This window comes from Poecilia reticulata, linkage group LG11 (assembly GCF_000633615.1).
Source record: "Poecilia reticulata strain Guanapo linkage group LG11, Guppy_female_1.0+MT, whole genome shotgun sequence".
Classification (NCBI taxonomy): domain Eukaryota; kingdom Metazoa; phylum Chordata; class Actinopteri; order Cyprinodontiformes; family Poeciliidae; genus Poecilia; species Poecilia reticulata.
The window spans coordinates 17,157,640-17,182,409 of NC_024341.1; the positions used below are offsets into that span (position 1 = coordinate 17,157,640).

The 24,770-nt window shown below is 39.9% G+C and overlaps 1 protein-coding gene across 12 annotated transcripts in view; it reads left to right on the forward strand.

Annotated features, from left to right (window-relative positions):
• The window catches only part of akap9 (A kinase (PRKA) anchor protein 9), a 79,196-nt gene that overhangs the window by 16,380 nt on the left and 38,046 nt on the right, over positions 1–24,770 (forward strand). For 10 of the 12 annotated variants that reach the window (XM_008422173.2, XM_008422160.2, XM_008422162.2 and 7 more), the window contains 17 exons: positions 200–349; positions 1,556–1,711; positions 2,037–2,234; positions 2,316–5,048; positions 7,653–7,718; positions 9,917–10,040; positions 10,150–10,214; positions 10,303–10,423; positions 10,520–10,617; positions 10,935–11,040; positions 12,852–13,083; positions 14,571–14,631; positions 15,339–15,656; positions 16,645–16,914; positions 17,664–17,797; positions 17,907–18,085; positions 20,062–20,279. In XM_008422173.2, the coding sequence (XP_008420395.1) occupies positions 200–349; positions 1,556–1,711; positions 2,037–2,234; positions 2,316–5,048; positions 7,653–7,718; positions 9,917–10,040; positions 10,150–10,214; positions 10,303–10,423; positions 10,520–10,617; positions 10,935–11,040; positions 12,852–13,083; positions 14,571–14,631; positions 15,339–15,656; positions 16,645–16,914; positions 17,664–17,797; positions 17,907–18,085; positions 20,062–20,279 (5,229 nt within the window). The remainder of the gene's footprint in view (positions 1–199; positions 350–1,555; positions 1,712–2,036; positions 2,235–2,315; positions 5,049–7,652; positions 7,719–9,916; positions 10,041–10,149; positions 10,215–10,302; positions 10,424–10,519; positions 10,618–10,934; positions 11,041–12,851; positions 13,084–14,570; positions 14,632–15,338; positions 15,657–16,644; positions 16,915–17,663; positions 17,798–17,906; positions 18,086–20,061; positions 20,280–24,770) is intronic. The other 2 variants (XM_008422161.2, XM_008422170.2) reach the window with 2 other exon arrangements.

Consider the following 24,770-nt stretch of genomic DNA (forward strand, 5'->3'; position numbering starts at 1 on the left):
AAATGTAATTGAGCAAAAGCAACTAGTTACTACCCAGCTCTGAAAACATGATCCCTATTTACTCTCTAACTTTGGGCTCTTCTAACAAAACTGCTTTTGCTCTGTGGTTGTGGCTACGTTCTTGGTTAACTCTCTAGTCTTTACCTTTTTCAGTGACTCTTTTAAAAGTCGAGTAAGCTCTGATATTGTTTCTGCTCAGGAGGAGGTGGAGGCCCTGCAGAAGCCAACAGAGGGACGGACGGTACAGGACATGGAGGACGAGCTAGCAGCCAAGAATCAAGCTCTGGAGGAGTTGAGTCGAGAGCTGGAGGAAATGAGGTTGGCGTTCGGCGCCGATGGTGTGCAGCAGGTAAATGTTTCTGCTGTTCTGGGTTTGATTTACACCATTTTATTGTGAATGCTTGAAAAACTACGCTACGTGTAAATATTGTCGACTGCATGTTGACCTGCTCCTTTGTATTATTATTACGCAAAATGACATTTTGTTTTTATTTGGCTTTCAGAAAACCACACATTTGGTTTCTTCTTGCTGCATCATTTATTCGTTCAATTGCAAAAAAAACAACAACAACAAACAATTAAGGATTTAATTGTTTGGATATGCTTGTCATATTAAGCATTAATGTGACAATCAGTCGCATGATAAATTAAAACAAACTCAATAATTTCCATTTGGATGACTAATCATGTCTCTTTTATCTCTTCTACCAAAAACTGGATGATAAACTCTTCAGTCTGGTGCTTTGGTTTTAACTAGCCCCTTTTTGAAGAACAATTTTGTTTAGAGAGACTTCATAATTCATTTTATGTCATGTTTCTGTTGTTTTGCTTATTTATTTTGGCTATTTAAAATGTCTTTCTGTTCCAGTGTTCAATGTTCATGAGAAGTTTATTGATGCTTTAGAATGCATTCTTGCATTATTATGCCACTATTACCATTATATTATTTGAAAATGGTCCAAGAAGAACTATATTATCTTTTATTGCAACAACTTTTTATTGCAACATCAGCAAAACTTGTGAAAATTTTGAAATGACAAAATGACAGATTGAGTAAGGGATTTTCTAAGTTTTTTTTCTAAATTATTTTTCAATTAGCAGAAAGAGAGAAATTGGTGACTGTTTGTACTGTATTTATATTGTAGCTCTTTTGTAATTTGCTGAAATGCTAATGTATTCGTTAAACCGGTAACTTAGTATTATTCCTAGTCAATGTTTTGTCAAGTTGCTCATGTGGAAGAAAGAAAATCAGGAAAATGCATGCCAGCCTTTTATTAGATTAATAATCTGAATAATTGATGACTAAAATAATTATTAGTTGCAGCCCTAATTCTAATGTAACGAAACAATATAATGGGTTTTTGTAGTTTAAGATGAATCCGAATTTGGCTGATTCTTTTTGCTTAAAAAAAGAATCAGTTCTGCTTACAGTAAACAACTGTGCCAGTAAGAAACAGTAACTCTTTCTTACCGTTTTATTAAATTGCTCCTTTTTTTCTTGTGGTCTTTGTAATTGCCATGATGACTTGCATTAAAACCCACTCTGAATGTGCAGCTGCAGGACTTTGAAGCCGCTCTGAAGCAGCGGGACGGGATCATCACCCAGCTCACGTCCAACCTGCAGCAGGCTCGCGAGGAGAAGGACGAAATCACTAAAGAGTTCCTGGCGCTGACGGAGCAAAGCCAGAAACTTCAGATCCAGTTCCAACAGGTAGGAAATGCTTTTTTTTTTGTTTTTAATTTCTCTAATTAGACGTAATTATTTTCCTACTTATACTATGGCATAACAATGTGTTCTCAAAAACGAAAGAAGAAGCAACAGAGGACATCAGATCAGTCATATATTTGTGTTGGAATCATTTTTTAAATTTCTGACAAGTTGGGTAAAAAAACGTTAGATTTCTCCTTCAATAAATATTTAATGTTTAAATGTCACAAAATATCTTTCATTAAAGCGAACTGGGAGGAGTTGGTTTTCTGTTTCCAACATAATAATTGGTAATAAAACAGTTCTTATGCCGTTTTCTGCACATCAGCTGCAGGCCGGCGAGGCACTGAGGAACACCAGCCACAGCAGCACCGCAGCAGATCTCCTGCAGGCCAGGCAGCAGCTTGTTCAGTACCAGCAGCAGCTGGAGGAGATGAGCGCAGAGGTCAAAGGGCAGCAGGAGACGAGCGGCAAACAGCTGCAGCTCATCAGCCACCTCCAGCAGAAGCTCAGCGAGGTGGAGCTGGTGAGGACCACCATACTCTTAACGCCGGCAGCTTTGCAGCGACTAGCTTGTGTGTGAATCTGAACCCGAATGTCTCTTCAGTCAGGGAGAAGATCGGAGGAATCGTTCGTAGAATGGATAAAGGAAAAGGAGCAGCTGATCGCTGAGCAAGAAAAGGTTATTCTGAGTCGGGAGCAGTCGCAAAGACAAGCGGAGGAAGAGTTTGCACAAACAATAGAAGATAAAAATCAGTTAATTTTACAACAGAGTGCAACAATCAAAGAACACGAGCAGTCATTGATGCTGCTCAGCCAGGAAGTCGTTTATGCAGGAAGGACTAGAGATGAGAAAATCATTCAGGACTCTGATGACAAAGACACAATTATTGCAGAGAAGGAGAGGGTCATTTCTGAACGCGACTCTGATCTTATCCGGTTGAAAGACGAACTGGATAACTCCGAAAAACACCTGCACGAGCTTCGGCTGCAAGTCGCTTTAAAGGAATCTGAGCTTGAAAAGTGCCTGACTGAGTTGGGAAGCACAAAATCTGAATTAATAACCTGCAAAAGTGAAATGGAGAGTTACAAGCTGGAGCTGGAGAAGGAACAAAAGGAGTTAGAAAGCTGCAAAGGAGAACTCGCAAACTCCAGACATAGAGAACGGCTGTCATCCAGTGAAATCATGCAGCTCATGGGAACAGTAGAAGATCTGCAGAAACTCTGCCACCAGGGGAGCGTGTCGGAGAGCGACGCGTTCCAAAAAATGCAGAAAGAGACCGCCAGGAAGCTGGAACTTCTCAGGGCTGAGCTGGATGAAATGTACGGACAGCAGATTGTCCAGATGAAGCAGGAGCTCAACTTGCAGCATGCAGCCAGAATGCAGCAGATGACTGAGCAACATCAGGCTGAGATCGAGCTTCTAACAGCACAACATCAAAGTTCAAATCTCAGCAAAGGAGAGGTCGAATCTCTGAACGCCAGAATCAGAGAGCTGCAATTTATTTTACACCAATCTGAAGCGACGTACGATGAAACCAGACGGGAGCTGAGTCAAGCCGCACAAGAGAAGTTGAAGTTGCAGTCCAAGGTTGAGAGTCTTGTTGGTGATCTAAATGCTGCTAGGCATCACGTGGAGCAGGTCTCCACCAGGCTAGTATCTCAGGAAACTTCCCAGCAGCTCCAGGAGACCATTCAAGTTCTGAGGGACGAGCTGTCGGCTGCTCAGGAAGCCGCCATCGAAGCAGAAACCAAACACGAGTCCGAAATCACCAACTACAAGATCAAGCTGGAGATGCTCGAACGGGAGAAAGACGCCGTCCTGGACCGGATGGCGGAGTCACAGGAAGCGGAGCTGGAGCGCCTCCGGACGCAGCTCCTGTTCAGCCACGAGGAGGAGCTGACGAACCTCCGAGAGGACCTGCAGCGGGAGAGCTTCCTGAATGCGGAGAACCTGCTCAACGAAGCCGCCGTCCGGCACGAGAAGGCTTTGGATGAGTTGCGTGTCGGTCACGCTCAGCAGTTGGATTTGTTACAGAAAGAGAAGACGAGTTACGCTGCAGAGAGGAACGACCTTCTGCGAAAGATTCACGGGCTGGAAGAAGATCTGAAGCTGGCTTTGCAAAGCTCCAAAACGGAGGAGCTGGTTCTGCAGCTCCAGGAACTTCAGGTCGAACTCAAGGAACTTCGAAAAGGTGCCCAAGATCGAGTTAGAATGCAAAATCAAATCCAGTCGTTACTGAAACAGACAGAGGTTCTGGAAAACCAGAAAAAGGAAAAAGAACAGAAACTAAAGGAGGATGAGGAGGAAAAGGAGACGTTGTTTCAGTCCAATAGCGCTTTAAGAGACAAGATAGAGACGCTAACGGCACAGAACGATCAGTTCCATCAACAGGTAGACGAGCTTCGCGAGGACATCGAGAAGCAAAAGAGCACTTTCTCTTTTGCAGAGAAGAACTTCGAGGTGAACTTCCAGGAGCTCAAAGAAGAGTACGCGAGCCTGGCAGAGGCGAAGACGCAGCTGGAGGAGAGGACGCTCGGGGAGACACTTGAATTTGAGGCGAAGATCGCACGCCTTCAGTCAGACATCCGAGAGCTGGAGGAGCGGAGCAGCGACGTGAAAATGGAGCGCGATCTGATGGAGAAGCTTAATGTTACTTTGAATGAGAAGAAGAGCCAAGCTGATCGGCTTTCTGAAGTTACAGAGCGACTGATGGTTACTGAGACCCGAATCAGGCAGCTGGATGAAGATTTGATCAAAGCCAGGCAGAACAATTCAGAGGTCATCGCCAAAAATGAAAGCCTCTTAAAGGAACTGGAGAAAGCACAGGAGATTAGGAGCAAGCAGAAAAAACTCCTTCAGAAGGAAGAGCAAACTGTTGAGGCGGTTTCTCCTTCAGAGGATCATCGCCTTCAGATTCGGTCGCTACAGCAGGAGATCAAAGCTCTGACGGCTCGTTTGGGTGCAGCCGAAGCAGAAAGAGACGGTGTTCTGCGCACTCTGGAGCTCCACAGGCTCTCACACACTCCGTCTCCGGCGGCGGCGCACTCCTCTGGGGAGGGACCTGTTGAGGGACGATCCTCCCCGCACAAGCCGGCGTCCTCGGGGTCAAGCAGGCGCAAAAGGCGGCAGAGGTCGAAGCAGGAGCGCAGAGCCGGCTCGGCGGCTTCAGAGGAGCGACAGAGGGAGGAGGAAGAGCAAGCGAAAAGTGCTGCAGAGGAGGTGATGCTGCCTCAGACGCAGAGCCGAGTTATGTCATGTTCACCGGAGAGCGCCGGTAAGGAGGACTCCGCTGCCGGGTACCAGGGAGACGGAGGCAGAGGCTACATCAACAAAGCGGTGAGCACTCACACGTTTCTGCTCTTTTCTTTTGCTCTTTGAAGTCTGAACAAATGAAGCGTCCGTGGACACCACGCCACTTTGAATTCATTTAGGTTAGAGCTTTTTTAGACGTCTAAAGAGTGAATTCAAAGCCAGATCAGGTGTTGATTTTTTTTTATTTATTTCTTTCTTTTCATGAGGAAAATATGACTGAAGCGGTTCAGCTCTGACAGATTTCCTCTCTAGTGAGCAACAGTGTTGATTGTAAATTGCCTTAGAGTCTGAAGGCTTGCTTTGAAAGGCAGCGTTTAGCAAGACTGCTGCCTTCAAAGATGCATTTTTACATTTCTGCAACCAGAAAAGCCGCACACACGACAGCCTGCATGTAAAATTCATGTGAGGACTCGACATGAAAAAGACCTCTGTACTGCTTCTTTTATTTATTTATTTTTTGCTCGGCTTGTTCTTGCTGCTCACCATTAAACTCAATAACAGCTGAGAACAGATAAACAAGTCTGCTTATAGCTTTGAATTTGCCATTGTGTACATAGAAATGTGTACATTCTAGTTTCTTTCCATCCTGCAGGGAGTGAAGGGTTTGAGGTGAGAAGCCATTTTAACCCAGTCACTTCTGTCCGTGTCACCTCCAGCTGTGCCACAAACGCACACAAAGCAAAAGATTGTGTACAATGTTTGTCTGCCATCTCGCATCTGTGCTTCGTGATGCTTTCATCACCTCCTGGGTTGGAAAAACCGTCCCCGCAGCTGGATATAACTTTTATGCCCAAAAGCTGCTTTGTTTTTGGATGTCATTAAAAAGTCTTTAAAATTATAATTCATAATTGCTTTAAAACTAGTTTAAGTTTTTATCCTCAATGGGTTAAAGAGGAATTTTAATGAAGGTAGTTAATGTCTGCTCCGTCTCAGGAAGTGATCCATAACGGTGCATTTTATTCTGTCCATTATTGTCTTGTTTTGTCTGAATTTCTTGCTGAAGAATCCGTGCCTTGCTAAAATATTTACGCACCTTAAACCTTTTCACATTTTTTCACGTTGCAACTGAAAACTTTCATGTATTTAACTGGAATTTAATGGGATGGACCAACATAAATGGATGGATAATTGTGTAGTTTTTTTTTTACAAATCTGAAGCATGTGTTGACTATTTCTATTAAGTCTGCTTAAGTCTACTTGTGCGAGTCGAGCTAATTTGTCTGTGAACGTAACACACTTGGTTGGGGTTCATAGACGGCGATATTTATAAAAGTTGTAAATAGCTAGCTTAGAAAACGAGCCATATCGCCTCCCTCCTGATGTGTTGGATCAAATTACCGACTTTGCCTGAATTCACACCACCTGATTTATATCACTGTCATAAACAGCGTTTCCCTTTACACCGGAGCAGTATTAAAAACGTACAGAAGACGAGACGCTAACCAGTGTTTTCCGTGCATGCTAGGCTACATGACTGTGCACACTGTCTCCATGGTTACCAGTGTTTAGACGTACCTTGTCCATAAAGCAATATTTGATGTGTTTCTAATTATACAAACGTATAAAAAAAGAGACTTAAAGAGATGGAGGAAAACATAGAATCGATAACTGTTTCTGAACGTTAATCTTCTTACCTTGTAAAAAACGTTGGGTGCAAATCCGCGATTACACCGAGGGCTGCCAGTCATGATTAACGGCTGCTATCCACCGCCGCCATCTTTCCTCGTTAAAAGTTCTACAATAAAATTACAAGTTTGGTTTGTATCCCTGTCTGTTTATGCAGCTGGTCGCGCAGCACTGTATGACTATTTTTAAACTGAAATCAACAAAATAACAGCGGTTTTAGGCTACCGGCTGCTTGTTTCTAGACTAGCTTTAAAGGAGGGCATTGGTGGTTTTGACGTCCGTCATGGCGGTGCCGGAAATTTCTGAAGAGCGTGACGTCACATGCAAAAAGTCAATGCTGACGGGCTCGGCAAAGAGCAGTTGACAGGAGTTCAGCTTTCAGCAGGGCGACAACACTAAATATACAGTCAGAGCTTTAATAAAATGGTTTAGATCAAAGCATATTCAAGTGTTTGAAAGGCCTACTCAAAGTCCAGACATATATCTGATTGAAAATGAATATGAAATGCAGGTTTGCACAGAAGAATTAGCAAAAGCAAAAGAGGTTCTTGCCAATAAGGTGTCATGCAGGACATGTAACTGTAGAATCTGTTTCTAGCTGTTGGCATGTTATGACTGTCATACAGCAACAAGGTTCAGTCAGAGGCCTATTTAGATTTGTTGCAAGACTGACTGCTACTGGAGAACATTCCCATCAACGGCTATTTGAAGACACTGGCATGATTTGCATTGCAACAAGATTTAATTACCCCTTTGGGATAAACTAAGTAATTTGGAAATTGAATTTAATTCAAAGCCAAATTACGTCCTCAGTTGTGTGAAGCTTTTCATTATGAGGTGTTTTTTGTTGGCCTGTCATATTAAATCCCATTAAAATGCATTAATACAGAGAGAGATGTGAAAAGCTCAATGGTAATGAATACTTTGGAAGGTGCTGTATATTTAAGGTTTTTTTCTCACTTTGTATTAAAAATGTTTTTTATATTCTGCTTGCTTATACAGGTGAGCGGACAGGGGATGGGCTGTCACACGGAGTGTGCTGAAGAGGAAGAAGAGACCTCTGAGCATGTAAATGTCACTTATGCTCACATCCTGCTCTTTGTCTTGAAGTTGCTTTGATGCATCATTCAACTCACAGTAAAGGTTGATAGATGGAGAGGGGCTCTACTGTAAGGAATGCTTCAAGCTGCACTCTTACAAAAAGTGGATATTTTTCTGCTCTGTTGATGCTCCTGAAATTGTCATGCAGGGCCATGAGCACAGTTCACAGAATTTTCATTTGAGTGCAAAAGGGAGAATTTAATTGCAGAGCTTTGTGTTCTGCAAGTCGACAAACATCAGTTTAATTGCAGCGGCATCAAAGGAGCCAAAGAATTAGAGGGGAGAAGTGTAAAAGCGTGGAGCAGCCCTGTGAGGAAAGGGAAGAAAGAGTGAAATGTCATGAAGTCACTGGTTCGACACAACCCCTTAAAACAGGGTGAAGCAGAAGAGGATTTTTCCAGAGGCTGCTGCCAAAGTTAGTGATTTCCTCACTGTTTAATCAGTAAAGAAGGCAAAGTAAACATTTAAATAAGCTCACTTTAACAACTTCAGCTGTATGTGCTTTATTATCTAGATGAAAAAATCCTGAAGAAGATCTGACTATCAGTTTGTGACCAGTACCACCAGCACCCTTGTGTTTTTTGATTGGCCTAGTCAAATCTGGTCTGAAATCATTTTGAGATGTTGTAACACAACCCTTAAATAATGCCTAAAAACATTCCAGAGCTGGATAGCTACTTTTAATTGTCTGATAAACTAAACAATATTAGAATTATTTTTCCCTCAATCTACTCAGGTTATCTTTGTCTGATTGTAAAACCTGTTGCATGATCTTAAAATGTCAAGTGTAGCAGAAACAGAAGAACTATTTAAGAGTGCAATTGTCAGCAATTTGACGCATGGTCAAATGTAATTAATTAAAAGTGAGAAAGACAAGATAGACTTACTGAAAGCCCATTTTTTTGAATCATTTGCATTTATTTGCAGGGTCGACCTGCTTTTAGTAGTGGTTGCGTGTAGCGGCGAAGGGTCGCAGCATAACCGTCATCCATCTGTTTGTTCTCCGCTGACCTTCTCTCATCTGCATGCTTTGTTTAATCACCAACATCTGAGCTGCTTGTCAGGAAACGGGTTCTCTCCTCCACACCGTCGGATGGAGTGACCGTATCATAACACCGCGTTTTAAAGTACGGCCTAATTAAGATGTAGAGTGCACTTTAAAGCTCGTAATATCAAAAGGTTACAGAATCACAAATTTGTGCTGATGCATTATGCATCATTATGTTAAGGAGCCTTGTGTTGAGCTTTTTGTTGTTCTCGTGCTGAAGTGATAAGAGCAGAGCTCTCATCCTGAGCGCAGATGGTTCTGAGCCACGTTTCTGCTTCAGAAATGAGATTATTGGGATTAGGATTTTAATCTTTTATTTTCTTTTCATGAGAAAATGGGTGCTACAAAATTTAATTCATGGTTACATTTGATTTATCTTATAACTGTCATTTGTTGACTGTTTTTATGTGTAATAATGGACTAAATAAAGGGTGTCCAAACTGCGGCTTGGGGGGCCATTTGCGGCCCCTTGACTGATTCTATGTGGGCCACAATAAGCAGTTGATGCAGATAACTTTTTTTCTTTAATTAGACAAAACTATTACTTTCTCCAAAGTAAAACACAAAGTAATTCTTTAAACAACCATGTTTTGTACTTTCTCTTTAGTTTCATTTTAAATATGATCACATTTATCAACTGACTTTAAGACTTAGAAACAGACTTTAGAGAACTCAAATCTGGTTTTATTTAATTTTTTTAACTTTTGCTTGATACATATAAGCATTTTTAAAAGCGAGTGACCCAAATCCTGTTCTTATGCCTGAGAATAAGTACGTTTTTCTTTATTTATTTTTTTTATCCGAACCCAAAAAACCAGATATCTTTCTTTTTGTTACATGAAAAAGTTTTTCAGTTTAAACTTCCTTTTCACAATGCTGACTACTCTACTTATTTAATTAGAATTACTGCATGCTTAGTTTATTATTGAGCAGTAAAAAAATAAATAAATAAATTGTCATTTTTGGCCCGCGACTACTTTTAACTTGACGATTTTGGCCCATGTGACAAAACGTTTGCACACCACTGGAGTAAATAATTAAATTTCTGTGCTTGCAGTTGGATTTAGTTAACTGATAACTAGTGGGTTTTAATATGTTTTCTTCTTTGTGTGTGGAGGAGGAGTGCAGGCTGCAGATGGAGGCGCAGCGCATCAGCCTGTCTCAGATTCACGCTGCTCAGCTGGAGCTGCTGCAGGAAGAGACGGACGCCTCTCTGGACCTCAGAGAGCAAAGCAGCTCGGGTAAACCTGTTTCTGCTACAAAATGCTATCAAGCTGCAGGCAGCATGTCTTACATTTATTTGTGCTTGTAGTACATTTGCGGTTGTCTGAATTGTTTGTGCTTTCTCAGGTGGCAGAAAAAAATCCAAGCACACGATAGAAGCTGTGTCAGAAGAATGCAGTGAGATAATTCTGGTAATTTTAAACTGAGATATCAGTTTTTAATTTGGGTGTGTTCCCACATTTTCATTAACCTTGAGCGCTGTCTGTGGTCTGTTTTCAGTCTTTCCAGAAGATTTTTGGTCAAGAGTTTTTGGAGAGTGTCAACACAGCAGACCTGTCACTTATTTCAGAGGAAAGACCAATAACTAGTGAATCCACCTCCCTTGTTCAGGAGGCTAGAGGTACACATTCCTTATAGAATTACATCAATAATCTGTATGTTTTTCATCTATGTTCTCTCTAATATTTTTCCTTATTTTAACCGTTTATTATTCTAGCGTTATACACCAATCTTTGGCAGCTGAGGGAGAAAATTAAGCATGAACACGATCGTCTCTCTCAGCTTCAAGATCTGCTGAGATCTGATGTAAATAAGGTAAAAATGCAGATTCCTACATTGCCTTAAAGTTTTACACCACATTGGTGTAATTGCTTACTGTATTCGTTCACATGTTTCAAATTCACCAAAAAAGCAGATTCTGTTTTGGTATTGCACCTATAAGAAAATAATTTCCACACTGCAGTAAAATAAGTTTTTTTAAATTTATTTTTTACCTAGAACTGCTAAATCTGGTTGGTTTTTGGATAAATGATAATTTATTTAGTCTGTGTTGTTAACTGTTTCTGCAAAGTGGACACTTTTTCTAGTAGCACAGCACTAGCTCAACAGAAAAACTCAATCTAATCTCCTAGATAAGTGAGCTGCAGGTGGCCTATGATGAACTGAAGATCAACAGTGAGAAGCAGCTGTCTAACCTCAACGCACAGCTTGCCACAATAAACCTTCCTTCAAGCAGAGGTAAATCTGATCACCTCTCCAAAGCTGCTGCCACACTTTTTCTCATCTTACCATATGTGTTTAGCAAAATGGTGTTTTATGCGGCTCTTAACCACATAAAACATATAGATGACTATAATTGATGAAACAGAGCTCATCAATTATAGTCATGTATTTAAGTGTTTGGATTGTTTATTATGCATATTTATTTGTATATTGGATGTGTATTGGGGTGTAGGATATAAATATTAATGTGTGCTGCTACTGCATTCAAACACAGTTATTAGTTCGGTTCATTTTAACTGATTGAATGTTTCCTGACCTACAAATCCAGATATTTTTAAATTATTGTTAAATTATCTAATGGACTTTTAAGCAGCTTTCTACATTATTGTAAGAACACTTCCCATTTGATTCATTGGCCTGTGTAATGGTATAATTTTGCTTGATTGCCCTGTGTGTTGGAATCCTAAATTATTTCAAAGCAAAACTAATTAGGGCTTATTGGAGTATTAATTAAATAAGAAATGTTCAATTAACCCATACTTGTGTAAAAGACTCTGGGCGAGGAAATACCATTTTCAAAGTCTATATGTGGATTAACTCATGGGAGATTTTTAATAATCCGATGTTCATGTAAAACACAGTCTGCGCATCCTTAAGTGTTAAATTCATTATTACATTATTACAAAGAGAAAACACTTAAAATGTCTTAAATTAATTTTAAAAAAAGTTAGGTGGCCTGTATAATTCCCACGTCCTAAAAATTTTGTCTTCACATAACTTTTTAATTTTGTTGTTGTTTTGTTTTGTTGTTTTTTTTTGTTTGTTTTGTTTTTTGCGTCACTTTTCTGTCAGGCAAAAATTTGAGTCGCCCTCAGACGTCTTCATTGTCTCAACTCAAAACGGTTGAGACTAGCGCTAACTAGCTGTCATGGACATTATTTATACAAGTAAATAATAATTAAAATTATTTAAATATGTATATTTATTATCCATATAATATACATTTATAATTATACGGAAATAATGTTTGACTAGCTGCTAATATACCAGTGCTAGCCAGCTAGCTAGCCTCTTATTTGCGTCCATCATGAGTAAGTTCCAATTTATTGCTATTTTGCTGGCGACATTCATACATTTCTGTGGAACTTTGGGTCTTAAATTCTATACATAATTGTCTTATAAAGGTCTTTAAAAGTTTTAAACTTGAGTTGGTAAAACCTACATAAACCGTAATAATTGGATACTTTTTTTTATTGGTAAATAATAAGTTTGTCTGACAGCATCTCAATACTGTCTAGTTTCTGTTTTTGAAATTTAACATAGATTTTTCTTTTATTTAGTTAATTTTACAGTTTAAATCAAATGTCCGAACTCTTAATTGAATGCAGAATGGATATAAATTCAGCCACGATTACAGTAATGATCCAGGTGGATTTACCATTTACCAGAAACTCAGTCTTTCAGCTCAGAGCAGCTGGAAATAAGCACAGATGTGCCATTCTCTCAGTTTTATTTTTCTTTGCTTGCTGTACAAAAACAAAAACAAACAAAAAAAACCCCTCAATTCTTTACTGCCTTGTTTCAAGTGCTGCAGACCTTGAGCTTCTTCTAGGTATCGTGTTTTTTTAAATCACTGTTCTCTAGTTCATTTTGCACCATGCAGAGATTCTCTGTTACAATTAGCCAATTTTAAATGCTACTTCTTATTTTCTCTATATACTACCTTTATTTCATTTTCCTTTTTATTTCTTAATTAAAATTTTTTACACCTAATCTGTACTTTTTTTAGCTGTGTAAAAGCCACAGTTTTATTTCTACATTATTAGATCTGGGGGAGCAGGCCGGGGAATCGGACCCAACATCAGTGGAGCTCCAAAGGCTGAAGGCCGAGGCTCAGGTGAAACAGCTCCGGCTGGAGGAGAGCCACCGACAGGAAATGGAGCGCCTCAGGGCTCACTACCAGCAGCAGGCCACAGACACGGAGGAGCGCTACGCCACAGAGCTGTTTGTGTTGCAGCAGCGACTGCAGGAAGCCACAGGAGCCCAGACTTACTACAGGTGATCAAACAAAAACATTCAGTCTCCTATTTATTGCTCACAGACATATACTCTACAAATCTTAGTTTGGTAGATTAGCTGATGTTCTAAAAGTTGGTGCATTTTTAAATCTAATCTCATGTTTAAATTTTTATTTTAGTTGCTAAATGTCTCTAAAAAATTTTTAAAAATCTCTTAAGTATTTTTATAAAAAATCTACAGTCTCGGGTTACATTTTTGTAGCTTTTACTACCTCGTTTCGGGAGCTGCTTTTAAAGGTTGAGCTTGATTGATTGGCGACATTTAGAGAACTGTAAAAGGATTGAGATCCCAACTTCAAACAGATGCTACTGCATTAGAAAGGTATGTGACGCAGGTCAAGAGTCCAACTACATTCAGCAGTGCAGCTTTTATTTATACCTCTAAAAGAGCCTCTCGCACCTCTTCAGTTGTGATCCAGGTTGAAAGTGTTAAAATGTGAGAAAAAGATGACAGGTTAAAGTAAAAAATAAATAAATAAAATAGACAGATTTCAGCTTTTACAAGCAGGAATGCACAAATTAATGCATTCCTGCTTATAAAAGCTGAGCCTGCTGGTAGAGGACAAAGGTGAATATATTATGAAGGATTTTAGTCGTCAGAGCAGTTTTGGAGCAGATTTTATTTGAACACTGTTAAAATCTAATTTAAAGATTTTTCTTCTTAATGCCTAAAAAAAAGATTTGCTCATATTGTTTTTATGTGTGTCTCATTTATAAATTTGTCTCAGCTAAGATGGCAGAAGCCTGCACCAGAACTTAAGTACAACACACAGGAAGTTTTAACCTGACAAAAAAATTTACTGTCCTACTGCGGTTCCCTGCTGCCCTCCACTGTTTGATTTTATAACTATAAAATATTAAGTACCATTTTCTTTTACTGGACTCTCATAATACATCGCTAAAGTAATGCATAAAACCGGAGTTTTAAGTTTTGTGACTTATAATCTACTATTCAAATCTACTCAGTAGAGATGAATTCACAATATTTTTGTAGAAATACTTGAAAAATACTTAATTATTTCCATTCATTCATTTGGTTTATGGTTTGTGGAGCTTCAGTTTTAAATTCTGACAATAGCATAAATATTAGCCTTGTAAACTTTTGTAGTTATACTTTAGATATAGTCTAAAAAAACACTGAGAACTTCAGCATTTTCTTAAGAAAATACATACATTTGGTTTCACATGCAAGGCCTGATATGATTAGAAATAAATTATATAAAATACATGGATATTTTGGTGTTTATATTTTGAAGCAACTTAAGAAGTGTTAAAATTTTAGTCTGGAAAAATATTGAATTTGGAAATAAATATGTGAAGAAACCTTGATAGCAATTTTTTATTCCATTTATTTCATAAAAACCTTTAACTCCTGAAATAACAGCCTGTTTAACACCTTGGTAGATGTTTACTTTTGAAGTAAATCTCAGAAATGAATGATGATTGTTGTGCTCTTTTGTTTTGCAGCTTGTCCAGCAGTCCAGAATTCGGCTGTGAGGGGACGGAGGAACGAAAAGAGGAACTAAAGGTCTGGTTCTTACAGTTTACCTCCTCCTAAGCTTCACGCATCAACTCTTATTACAAGCTGAAGGCACATTAAGATGCTTTGACAGCTATGGGTTGATGGTGAGGGAGGAGCTGCAGCCTTTAGGCTAAAATGTGCCCTAAATCCACATCCCACTGAAACGCCACAGGCGACCTCATGAGTGGACCTATATCTAATGATTTAAAGGATCAGACATTATATAACACTGTCCTGACCAGGCGGACTTATTCTGGTCTTGGAGGTTGCATGAAAGGAGGATTCTGTCTTGCGTGAATGAGCTGCGCTCCATTTAAGCTAACGCTCTAACTTCTATCCCCTCTCCTAGGCTGTCATTTAGCCAGTCCCTTCATCCCGGCAGCTTATATTTTAAAGCTCTCATATCTGCACAGAGTTTAGAGGGAAAGACAGAAGAGAGATGCAGATGAATGGAAAACAAAAACATCTGAAATGCAGTAGAGCAGATTATAGGAGGATATTTTCTAGAGGTTTAACCTTAAAATTGAAGTAAGTGACTAAATTACGAGATGGAGAGGTAGAGTGTTGGCTGAAAATTTTGCTTTTTATTATTTCCGGAAGCCTTTCGATCAAACTACAATATTTATCAATTGTGATTGGTCGTTTTGGCTCCGATGGGGAGCGAATCTGCCGCTATCAGTACATTAATTGTTATTTTTCCCATCTCTCGTAAGGAGCGGAGTGAGGAAGATGTTTCAGCGCGAGACGAAGGGGTGCGCCGCTCTGCCAGGCCGTCTAGCCTGACGCCGCAGCTGCAGGCGCTCAAGAAAGCTTTGCACCACAAGTATGACCAAGAGGTGGCAGCTCTCAAAGAGCAGCACAGCATCGAGCTGCGAAGACTGAGAGAAGAAAGGGAAAACCGGGGAGGCAGAGGAGAGAGGAGGCTGGATCGTAACGGGGTGAACGGAGCTGGAAGCTCGACGGAGAGCCTCGGCGCCTCTGGACTGGAAGACAGACTGCAGCATGAGAGGGTGGAAGAGGAAGTAGCAAAGGTAGTGACGTAATATGTTGGGTGGCGATAAATCAGTTTTATTGTTTAATCAACCTTTTTGGTTTTTGAAGGTTTAGTTTTTGGATTTCCATATTCAAAGTTTGTTTGAAAACCGTCTGTTTATTTGGACTTTGAATTCAGGTCTGTGGTGGAGTATTAAGGCCAAGCTATGATTTATTTTCTTTTAATTACAATAATAAGGTCATAGTATCAAAAAATTAGTTATAGTGGTATGAGTATAAGGTGATAATCTTATGAGAACTCAACACAATAAATAACTAAAAATTAAAATGAGGAATGTTGAGCATTTTGTGAAGTTTGGTGTAGGTTTGACAGGAAATGTTTAATAGAAATATTTAATCTTTTAACACTTCAGTATTAAATTATTGTCAGTAGCAAAACTTTGAAATGGTCATGCAAACAAATGTGTCTATTTTGAAGAAAAATACAACTGTATCAAAGCTTTTTTCAAATTAAAATAACTTTTTCTCATTATTTTAAAACATTTTTCTGGTAAAATGTTGTCTCTTTCTCATAATTAATCAAAAATTCTTGTAGTCTGGTCCTAATGCTCCATTATACAACTCATAGAAGAGATAAAGGAAATAAAAACACTTTTTGAGAATTTGTAATTTCCGTGTTAGAAAATAAAGTTAGAAAAATAAATCAGTTGGATCTGGGATGAAAAATCTGAGATTTTGTTTTTAAGCCACATTGGCCAGGTCCAGTTTTAATACAAACTTTGCATCTAACCTGCAAAAGTTTTGTTGGAATATTGAGAGAGTAGCGCTATAACTCATGCTGCATAAATACACACTTTCTTGATTTTTATGGATGTATTTTGGTTTGTAGATTTACTGCAGCTGATGCTCTGGGCCACAGCAACAAAAGAAGCACCCAAAACAAATTTTCAGCTGTTGTTAACATCTGCTGTTTTAATCACACAAATAAAAACTAAAGATCGTATTTTGTTCCCTGGTTCTCCACAGGCCATAGTCCAGATGTCCGTGGAGTTCGCGCAGCAGACTGAGCTGGCTCGGATCCGGAGACGAGCCAGCCAGACAAACAGCTCCATGCAGACCCAGATGGACGAGGAGGACGTCGACGGGGAGATGGAGGAGCAGACTCCCAGGGCTTCCCCTCCTGCAGGTGTCTGGTTAGAGGAAGCGGAGAGAGAGAAACTGGAACGGGAACTGGAAGAGAGGAAAGCTGAGATCAGAAAACTGAAGGAGGATCTGCTGAAAACTGAACTTGAGCAGGTCAGTTCGTCTCTTTCATCTAAATGTGTCGCTTCATAGGTTTATAACATCTGTTATAAATTACTTAAGGGAGTGTTTTAGGTTTTACATTATTCCACAATGCTTCTTCATAAATTTGCAAAAGAATCAAAGTTTTAATGTTTGTTTTTACACAAAAAAATTATTTCTTAGTCTTGTTTTCAGTTGAAATGACTCCATTAGATTATATTTAAATTAAAACACCCTTTTTACTTCATTGTTGCATTTTCTTCTTGAATATTTATAATCTTCTTGAAAAATAAACTACTGTGAATTAAGTTCTGGTAAATAACAACAATAAACAATAGAATATATCAGTGTTCAGGGTCAGTTTTGGGGCTTTTATCCTAAAAACTCAGACCTAACATGATATAAAATGCATGATCCGTATCTTCTCTGAGCAGAATAAGATGCACTGCGGCTGCTTTTCCACCGGGGGGAGCTCTTGTCTGTTCCCCTGCGTCTCCTTCAGGTGCACCTGTTGCCATAGCAGCACAAAGATACTAGTGTTTCTCTGGGCTCTGAGGGAGTTAAAGTGTGTCTTTGTGTTCATAAACAGGCAGCGTTTCTGCCTGTGCACGACTGCGGCTTATTTGAATGTACTTTTCCTGATGTTTGCACACGCCGATGTTGCAGTTTCCAGCGCAGTTTAGTTTTCAGCAGCCTGCTTGTTTGGCTGGAAGTTTGAAATGACGGGGCTGCTGTCTATTTTCTCTCTGCTGCCCGTTCAGGCCTTGAAGAAGAAAGGCGATGGTGAGGAACAAGATGAGGAAGATTCAGCTCACACAACTGTAGATGAAGAACTGAAAATTTCAAGAATATCAAGGCAGGATGATGGAGAGTCTTCAGATAAAGATGCTGAAAGGTACAACTGTAATGTTACAAAACATTCTGGATGAGGTTTTGCACAATTATATGGTGGATTAAATATTTAATAAACCAGCTAACATGCATTTTATTTCCTCAATTTTTAGAAAGTTGCTGTGTGAAGCCAACAGGAAGCTCAGCCAAGTGCTTGTAGACGTCCTGAAAATGACTGCTGCAGCTGAGGAGACTTTAGGCCTCCACATGCAAAGGCTGTGTGAAGCTTCAGCTGCAGTGCAGCCTACCGAGTCGAACACACAGACACAAACCTGCCAGAGTGATACTCCAGGCGAGTAACATCATGATTTAGAAAACACTTGAGTTAACTCTTTGTTAAACAGTTAAGAGTCCAAGTTAACATCCTCCAGTTGGCTGGATGTGCACCTGACCTGTGTTTACTCCAAAATGTTCATTTGTTGCACATTTTAACAGCCAAATTCATTCAAGTGTATATTATTTTATTGTAAGATCAAATATGTTTAGGTTGTGACAGGAAACCTGATTTAAACCACAAGTCAGTAAAATGTTTGAAGTTGCACTTAAGTTAATTGTAGCAACCATTGAGGTCAAACTAAAGTGTTACTGGCAACTATTACTGGAATCTAAGCAATGTTGTTTCAAATGTTGTTTTGGTTTAACTGGGATTTTCTGTTTTATTTCTGATTTCTACATGATGGAACGTACTTAATTTTATTGTTTATGCTCTGAAATGCAAATAAGATGTAGGACAGATAAATTGCACCACAGAATTTAAAGACTGCGTCTCATTTTATCAAACTAATTAATTTATTGAAAATATTTTGTTTTCTATTAACCACAAATTCTGGATCTCTTGTAAAGTATGTTGACTGGTCTAAACAAAATAATTATGGTTTATTTGTGTGAGTTTATCAAGAGTTATTTTGTTTTAATCTCTGTTATTCAAAATATACGGGTATTGGAAAAGGCAGTAGATGCTTCAACCCTTGAAATATTTTAATATTTATTTATCTCCTGTACCACTAAACGCTTGTTTTTCCACAGTGTTTTTCCACAGCGTTATCGTTCAGTCGCTGGTGGATTAAAAACATGTCGCAGCTGGTTTTATCACGTAAATGCAAATTAAGTTTGTTGCTTGTTGGATTATACGTCAGCATTTATATATGCAGCACAGGCAACGTTAATCTAATCTGTGTTTTCATGGAAATACATTTAAGAGCTCAGCAGATATTTTCCAGTTTAAACAAAACATGAAATACAATAAACCTGTTAACTTGGTGCTTGTGCAGCAACAACTCATAAATGTTTTAAACTTTTTGGGTGTTTTATATTTGTAATGGTTAAAATTATTATAAATGTCATGGGTTTTATGTTATACCTGCAGAAGCCGACCATTATATCCTGAAATCATCTTTTCTTTTTTATGGTTCAGCTGTTTTCTCCAAACTTACAGCCTGTGCAGCCTGCTAATCATTTTCCCCTTGCTGTGAGGTTTTATAAAAATAAGAAACTTAATAGCTAGAGGTTTATTTCATTACCCACCAAAGTGTGTCAGCTGTTGACGCATTCTCCGTCTCCCTTTAAAGTAATGATTAACACCCATTTGCATTCTGGTCGTTCCGGTTTTTGAGCTGTACATAATAATTGCTGTGAAATCTGTCAACCTGTTTAGCCTGTACTTCGTAGCTTTTACGTCATTGTCGTTGTGCTTTTGTTAATATGATGCTCACCTCTGCAAGACAGTCATAATATGTACACATTCACATCAATCAATCAATCAATCAATCAAGTTTTATTTGTATAGCACATTTCAGCAGCAAGGCAAAAAAAAAACCCAGCATGTGACATTGAATAAACAGTAAGAAAAAGAAAAGTTAGAAACATTACAACCCGCACCCCTTTTCAACCAGGGGGACGACACCCCTGTCCTTATCTGGGCTAGGACTTTAGTTAAACGTTCAACTGGGACTCTAACCCTCTGGGATTTTAGTCAAAAACGCCATTTGACAAGGATTCCAACCTCTAGGTTTTTAGTTGAAACACTGTCAACTGGGACTCTAAACCCTGTAGGACTTTAGTTAAATGTCGTTTAACTGGGACTCTAACCCACGTTTTACTCAAGGGACTCTGGCCCGAATAGGGCTACGAGTGGGGGACAGTACCCGCACCTCTCCGGGGGGGACTTTACATCATTAAAAACTAAACGCAGCGTAAACGGTGAGAAAGAGAAATAAAAAGAAATTAATAAATCACATAAATAAAACATTTTTTCATCTGATCCCACAGAAACTCGCCAGAGCAGGAAAGCTGGTGCCGACGCCAGGTTCTGGTCTGGTAAGTTGGAGGCTGAAGAGGTTCTGGAGTTTCCCCAGGAGATGATGGACCGGCTGCTCCTTGGGGCAGAATCGCAGCTTGAGAGCGAGGAATATTTCCTGGGCATCAGCAGACGACTTCAGGCAGCTGTGGAGAAGATGTTGGTGACCATAACAGACACGACTAACCAGGTATGAGGCCAGAATTCACAGTGTTCACTTTTACTCATATATCACTGAGTAATTAGATAAGCGCTAAGAAAGAAGGGGATACAGACAAATGAGGAGCTTAATTTGGGGTTATTTGCACACATTTTAAATGTATAAAGTAACAGGAAATGTTTTGGTCACGGCCCTTTGATTCCACAATGCCAGCTGCATGCTATGAGAGCACACAGTCTGTGATCTCACCTGAGTGATTACATGATGTGAAAGAGCAGAGTGACTTCTAGTTTCTGTTCATTCACATTAACATTTCTCCGCCTGAACTGTTCACAACAATTAATATTGTAAAAGATTTAATTAAGAGCGCAAAAGCCCAAAGAAACAAACTGCTGCAAGTTTCTGCTTGCATGTTCTTGTGTTTGTGTCTGTAAACGGGAAACTCCAGCGACACATTCAGGATTTCAAAACATTTTAAAGACCTCTAAACACTGTTAACCCCCCACCCGTGGGTTTGTGCGGCTGTTCATTTGGAGACATAATGGGGATGAGACGGCAGAATGTGTCCAGAATTCACACACAAAAGAGCTGCCTCATTCCCTCTGGTTGCCTGTAGATACGAGCCGTATTTACACAGAGCTTTTTGTGTTGGCCGAGCAGCCTATCCTGGTCCGGACTCGCAGAGCGGCTCCACCCCCGCAGGGTGTCCATGCAGCGCTCCCGCTGCGTCCTGTGTCAGCTCGTAGAGATGGGGCCAGCTTAACTAGGCCATTGAGCGTGTTACAGTAACTGGCTGCACAACTCATCCCTCCCTCTGGCTGGAATTCATGTGTTATTCACGCTGAAATGGGCTCTGTCTTGGTTTTCTAAAAATAGCTCCAAAGACGCGAGGCAAAGCGTTACTGTCTTTAACATGGAAGTAAAGGATTTATTTTCTAACTAAATTGATCAGAACATGTTTGTAGTCATCTTGGTGTAACACGAGTAATAAGATAAATCAGCAGTACCTGGTAATCAATCTAATCAAACTGATATTTGTTTACTATATGGAGTGCATTCACACCGTTTATCTTTAGTCCGCTTTAATCAAAAACTAGTTTGTGTGCCTAGAAAGTCCGGCTCCTTTGGGGATGTGTGGATGCACAATTTCAACCAAAAAAGCGAACTGTGCTTTAGTCTGAAAGCGTATGTGAGTGCCAAGCAGACCGGAGTCCGCTCCAAAACCAGGAAGCGGAATACAACGCAGGGCATTCTGGGTAAATACAACCAAAACAAACATGCGAGTCGAGCGCTAACAGGAGAAATGGCTTGTAGTCTTTTACCAAAGACAAAAGAGAATTTCTACAACGCAACATCACTTAATCTTTGTTTACATTTGCGCTCAGTGTCTTCTTCAGAGGTTTTTGTGTTGTTTCCTTCAGTAGTTCTTGTTGCAGCGCCACCACAGGCGAGGAGGTGAACATGTTTTTATTCATTTGAGTGTGAAACTGAACAGCAACAACTGAAAATGTAACAAATGTTGCAATTTCAGGTATGAAAAAACCTTAAATAATTGTATTCTGGATTTACAACTGAGCTTCCCATAATAAATCAATAAACTGCATGATAAATTAAAACAAACTCAATAATTTGCAATGACGTGATTTATTGTTTATCTCTTTTTTTCTGTCTTTCTACCAAAAACTGGATGATAAAAGTTTGCAGTTTGCCGTTGTGGTCTCAACTAGCCCCTACGTTGAAGGACAATTTTGTTTACAAAGACTTGAAAGTTAATTTTATTTGTGGTTTTATTTATTTTGGATATTTAAAATGTCTTCCAGTTTGAGTGTTAAATGCTCATTAGAATTGAAAGTTTACAGATTTTTTAGAATGTTCTCTTACATTATTATTTTACCATTATATTACTTAAAATGGTCTGAAAACAACAATACTATCGTTTATCGCAATAACTTCTGGAACAATTCATCGTCCAGCAAAATTTAGCATGACAGGCCCATTTACAATTATATGCTATAAGTAAAAAAACCATTTAAAGCATTGAAAGTATATAATTGTGATTGTTTGGCCGCTGTGTGGAATAAGAGGACATCATCTGCGTTTCTTCAGCATTGTTTTTTGAAGAGACTAGGAGTAACCGTTATTGAAGGTTAAAGATCAAATCTGATTTTTTTTTTTTTTTTTTTGGTTGCACAGAGATTTTTTGGTGTATTTTATTTCATTTCTAGCCTTTCTTGTAGAATATTAAAAATTCAAGATGATTCTGACATGAAAATATTTATTTTCCACAAAAAAGAACAGCTTATAAAAAGCCCTAAAATCTCTGAACTTAGTAAATTCTGAAATCAGACGTTACTTCTTTAAAATATGATCTCCTCATACTTCTTTAAAATATGATCTCCTCATTTTAGATTACATCTAACAAATCTTCAAGCGAACATCACTGATGGCACAACAAACGTCTAATCAACGGAGCCTCTAATGGTTCCTTCATTGATTTTCCTGCTATTGATCGGCTGTACATTAGTCTTGTCTGTTTGTTGTTGAATCACCAAGTCGTTAACGGAGACATGCAACAAGCCCAATCAGGAATGTTAAATGTCTTCATTGAGCCACGGCTTGTGAATGATTTGCCCTTCGGTAGGTGTTTGTTGTCATGGTTGCTCACCTCTGTTTCCTGCCTGGGTGAGATGGAAATAGTTTGTTAGACAGCTGACGGAGCAGAACAGTGGCTTAAATCGTCTTGAATTGTTATTTTTTGCTGCTTCAGAGGGAAGAGAATCTGGTTTGACGGGTTTCTGTGAAATGGGCGTGTGCTGTCTGGTTATTTGTGAGCGCGATCTGTTTGCAAATCTACCCGGTCTGCTGGTCTTAAGAAGGATTGAGGCCACACCTGATTTCTCCTCCCACTTTTTCTGGGTAGGATCCTGCTGTGTGTTTTAGAGTAGGAAGTAGGAAAACGCACTCTCTTCTAACAGCTACGTGGTTTTTAATCTTTAAGCAGAAACATTCTGGTGACCTTACTGGTTGTGTTGATTGGTAATGCAAGGAATCTTTGAAGGAAGTAGAGAGGAAGGATAGTGAGTGACTTTGCGATCTGAGCGCTGTCATTACGCTCTCACCCGGTTGACGCCTGGGCCGGTCAATTAGAAGGGGCCCCTGGGAGGCTCCAATGCAAGTCGGGGCTGCTGCAGCGTCACGGTATTGTTAATGAATCTCCAGAGAGCGAGAGAGAAAGCAGAGAGAGCAGAGGGGGGTGTGAGCTTTACTGAGCGGCGTAATATGGTTTCACTCTGAGGAAAGAAGGTCAGCGACAACGCGCAGCGAGGAGCGATGAAGGGAAGAAATGCTTTGCTTTTTGTTTGCCGGCCTCCAGCTGTGTTCAGAGGTGGATGTTAGCCGTCCGGACATGGATCGGACTTCACCCTGCAGCCGAGGATGACACTTTATTGCGGGACTATAAAAACTCTCCCTTTTCCTGAAGGATTTTTATTCTCAAAGCTCACCTGACGCTCCATGTGATTGAGATGACGTGAATGTCACCTTCTCCAAACGATGTTTACTCTTCCTGCATGTGTGTGCAAAACACATAGAGACAGTTGCTTGGAGCTATCCACAACATACCTCCCGCTGGACTTTATTCCCCATTCGCAGCGAACCGGCTGAGCCCGACGGATCGCATCGGACGGAAACCCCTTTTTCATGAATCCGGGTAGGAAAGCGAAAGGCTGCAAGTTTTGCCCGCCATGGATTCCTATCGCTCCTACAGGAACTCGAGCATGCAGAGAAGCACGTGGCTGGAGGGGGAGGACCAAGACGTGTACGAGGTGGAATCCCGCATACCTCTTCCTCGACCCTTCCCACTGTGCAGCACCTTGAACACGAGAAATGCCGTGGTGGTCCAGACCCAGATCTCGCATGTCAACCACAGGACTAATGGCCACCTTCTTAAAGTCATATCTAAAATCTCCCTGCCCACTCCTCCATATACAGTAAGTTTACCACCAGGCTGCTGCGTTAAATTATAAATGAGCTGAGGGATTGTGTGTTTTTTAACCAGCGAGTGTGGATGAATGTTTCCTGGGTTCATTTTATGGCGCATTTTCTGCAGCTCAGGTCCAAACATGCACGTAGTTCTGATGTAAGATGAATGTGTCTCCATGTAGGCACTCAGCAGCTCTCCTGATTCATTAGGTGAAAGATCGTATGACTTCTCCTCTGTGGCAGGTTCACATTACCGCTTCCCAGTTCCCACATCATCACAATAAGACCTTTGCTCAGGGAGATATGAAAATCTATGGAAAATGAGTGCGCAGGCGGTTTATGCCGGTTAAATACGATGTTCTCCAAGTATTTTTATCAGGAAAAACGTTGCTTCTGTCACCTGACTGACAGGTTTTATGGTGCAGATGTGGTTAAAATATCCGACTGCAAAACTGTTAAATCAGCACTTTGGCTGGGTTTGTTATAGTTTGTAAAACGAGTTGTTTTTTTCATTTGTGGCAGTGCTATCATGATTATCAC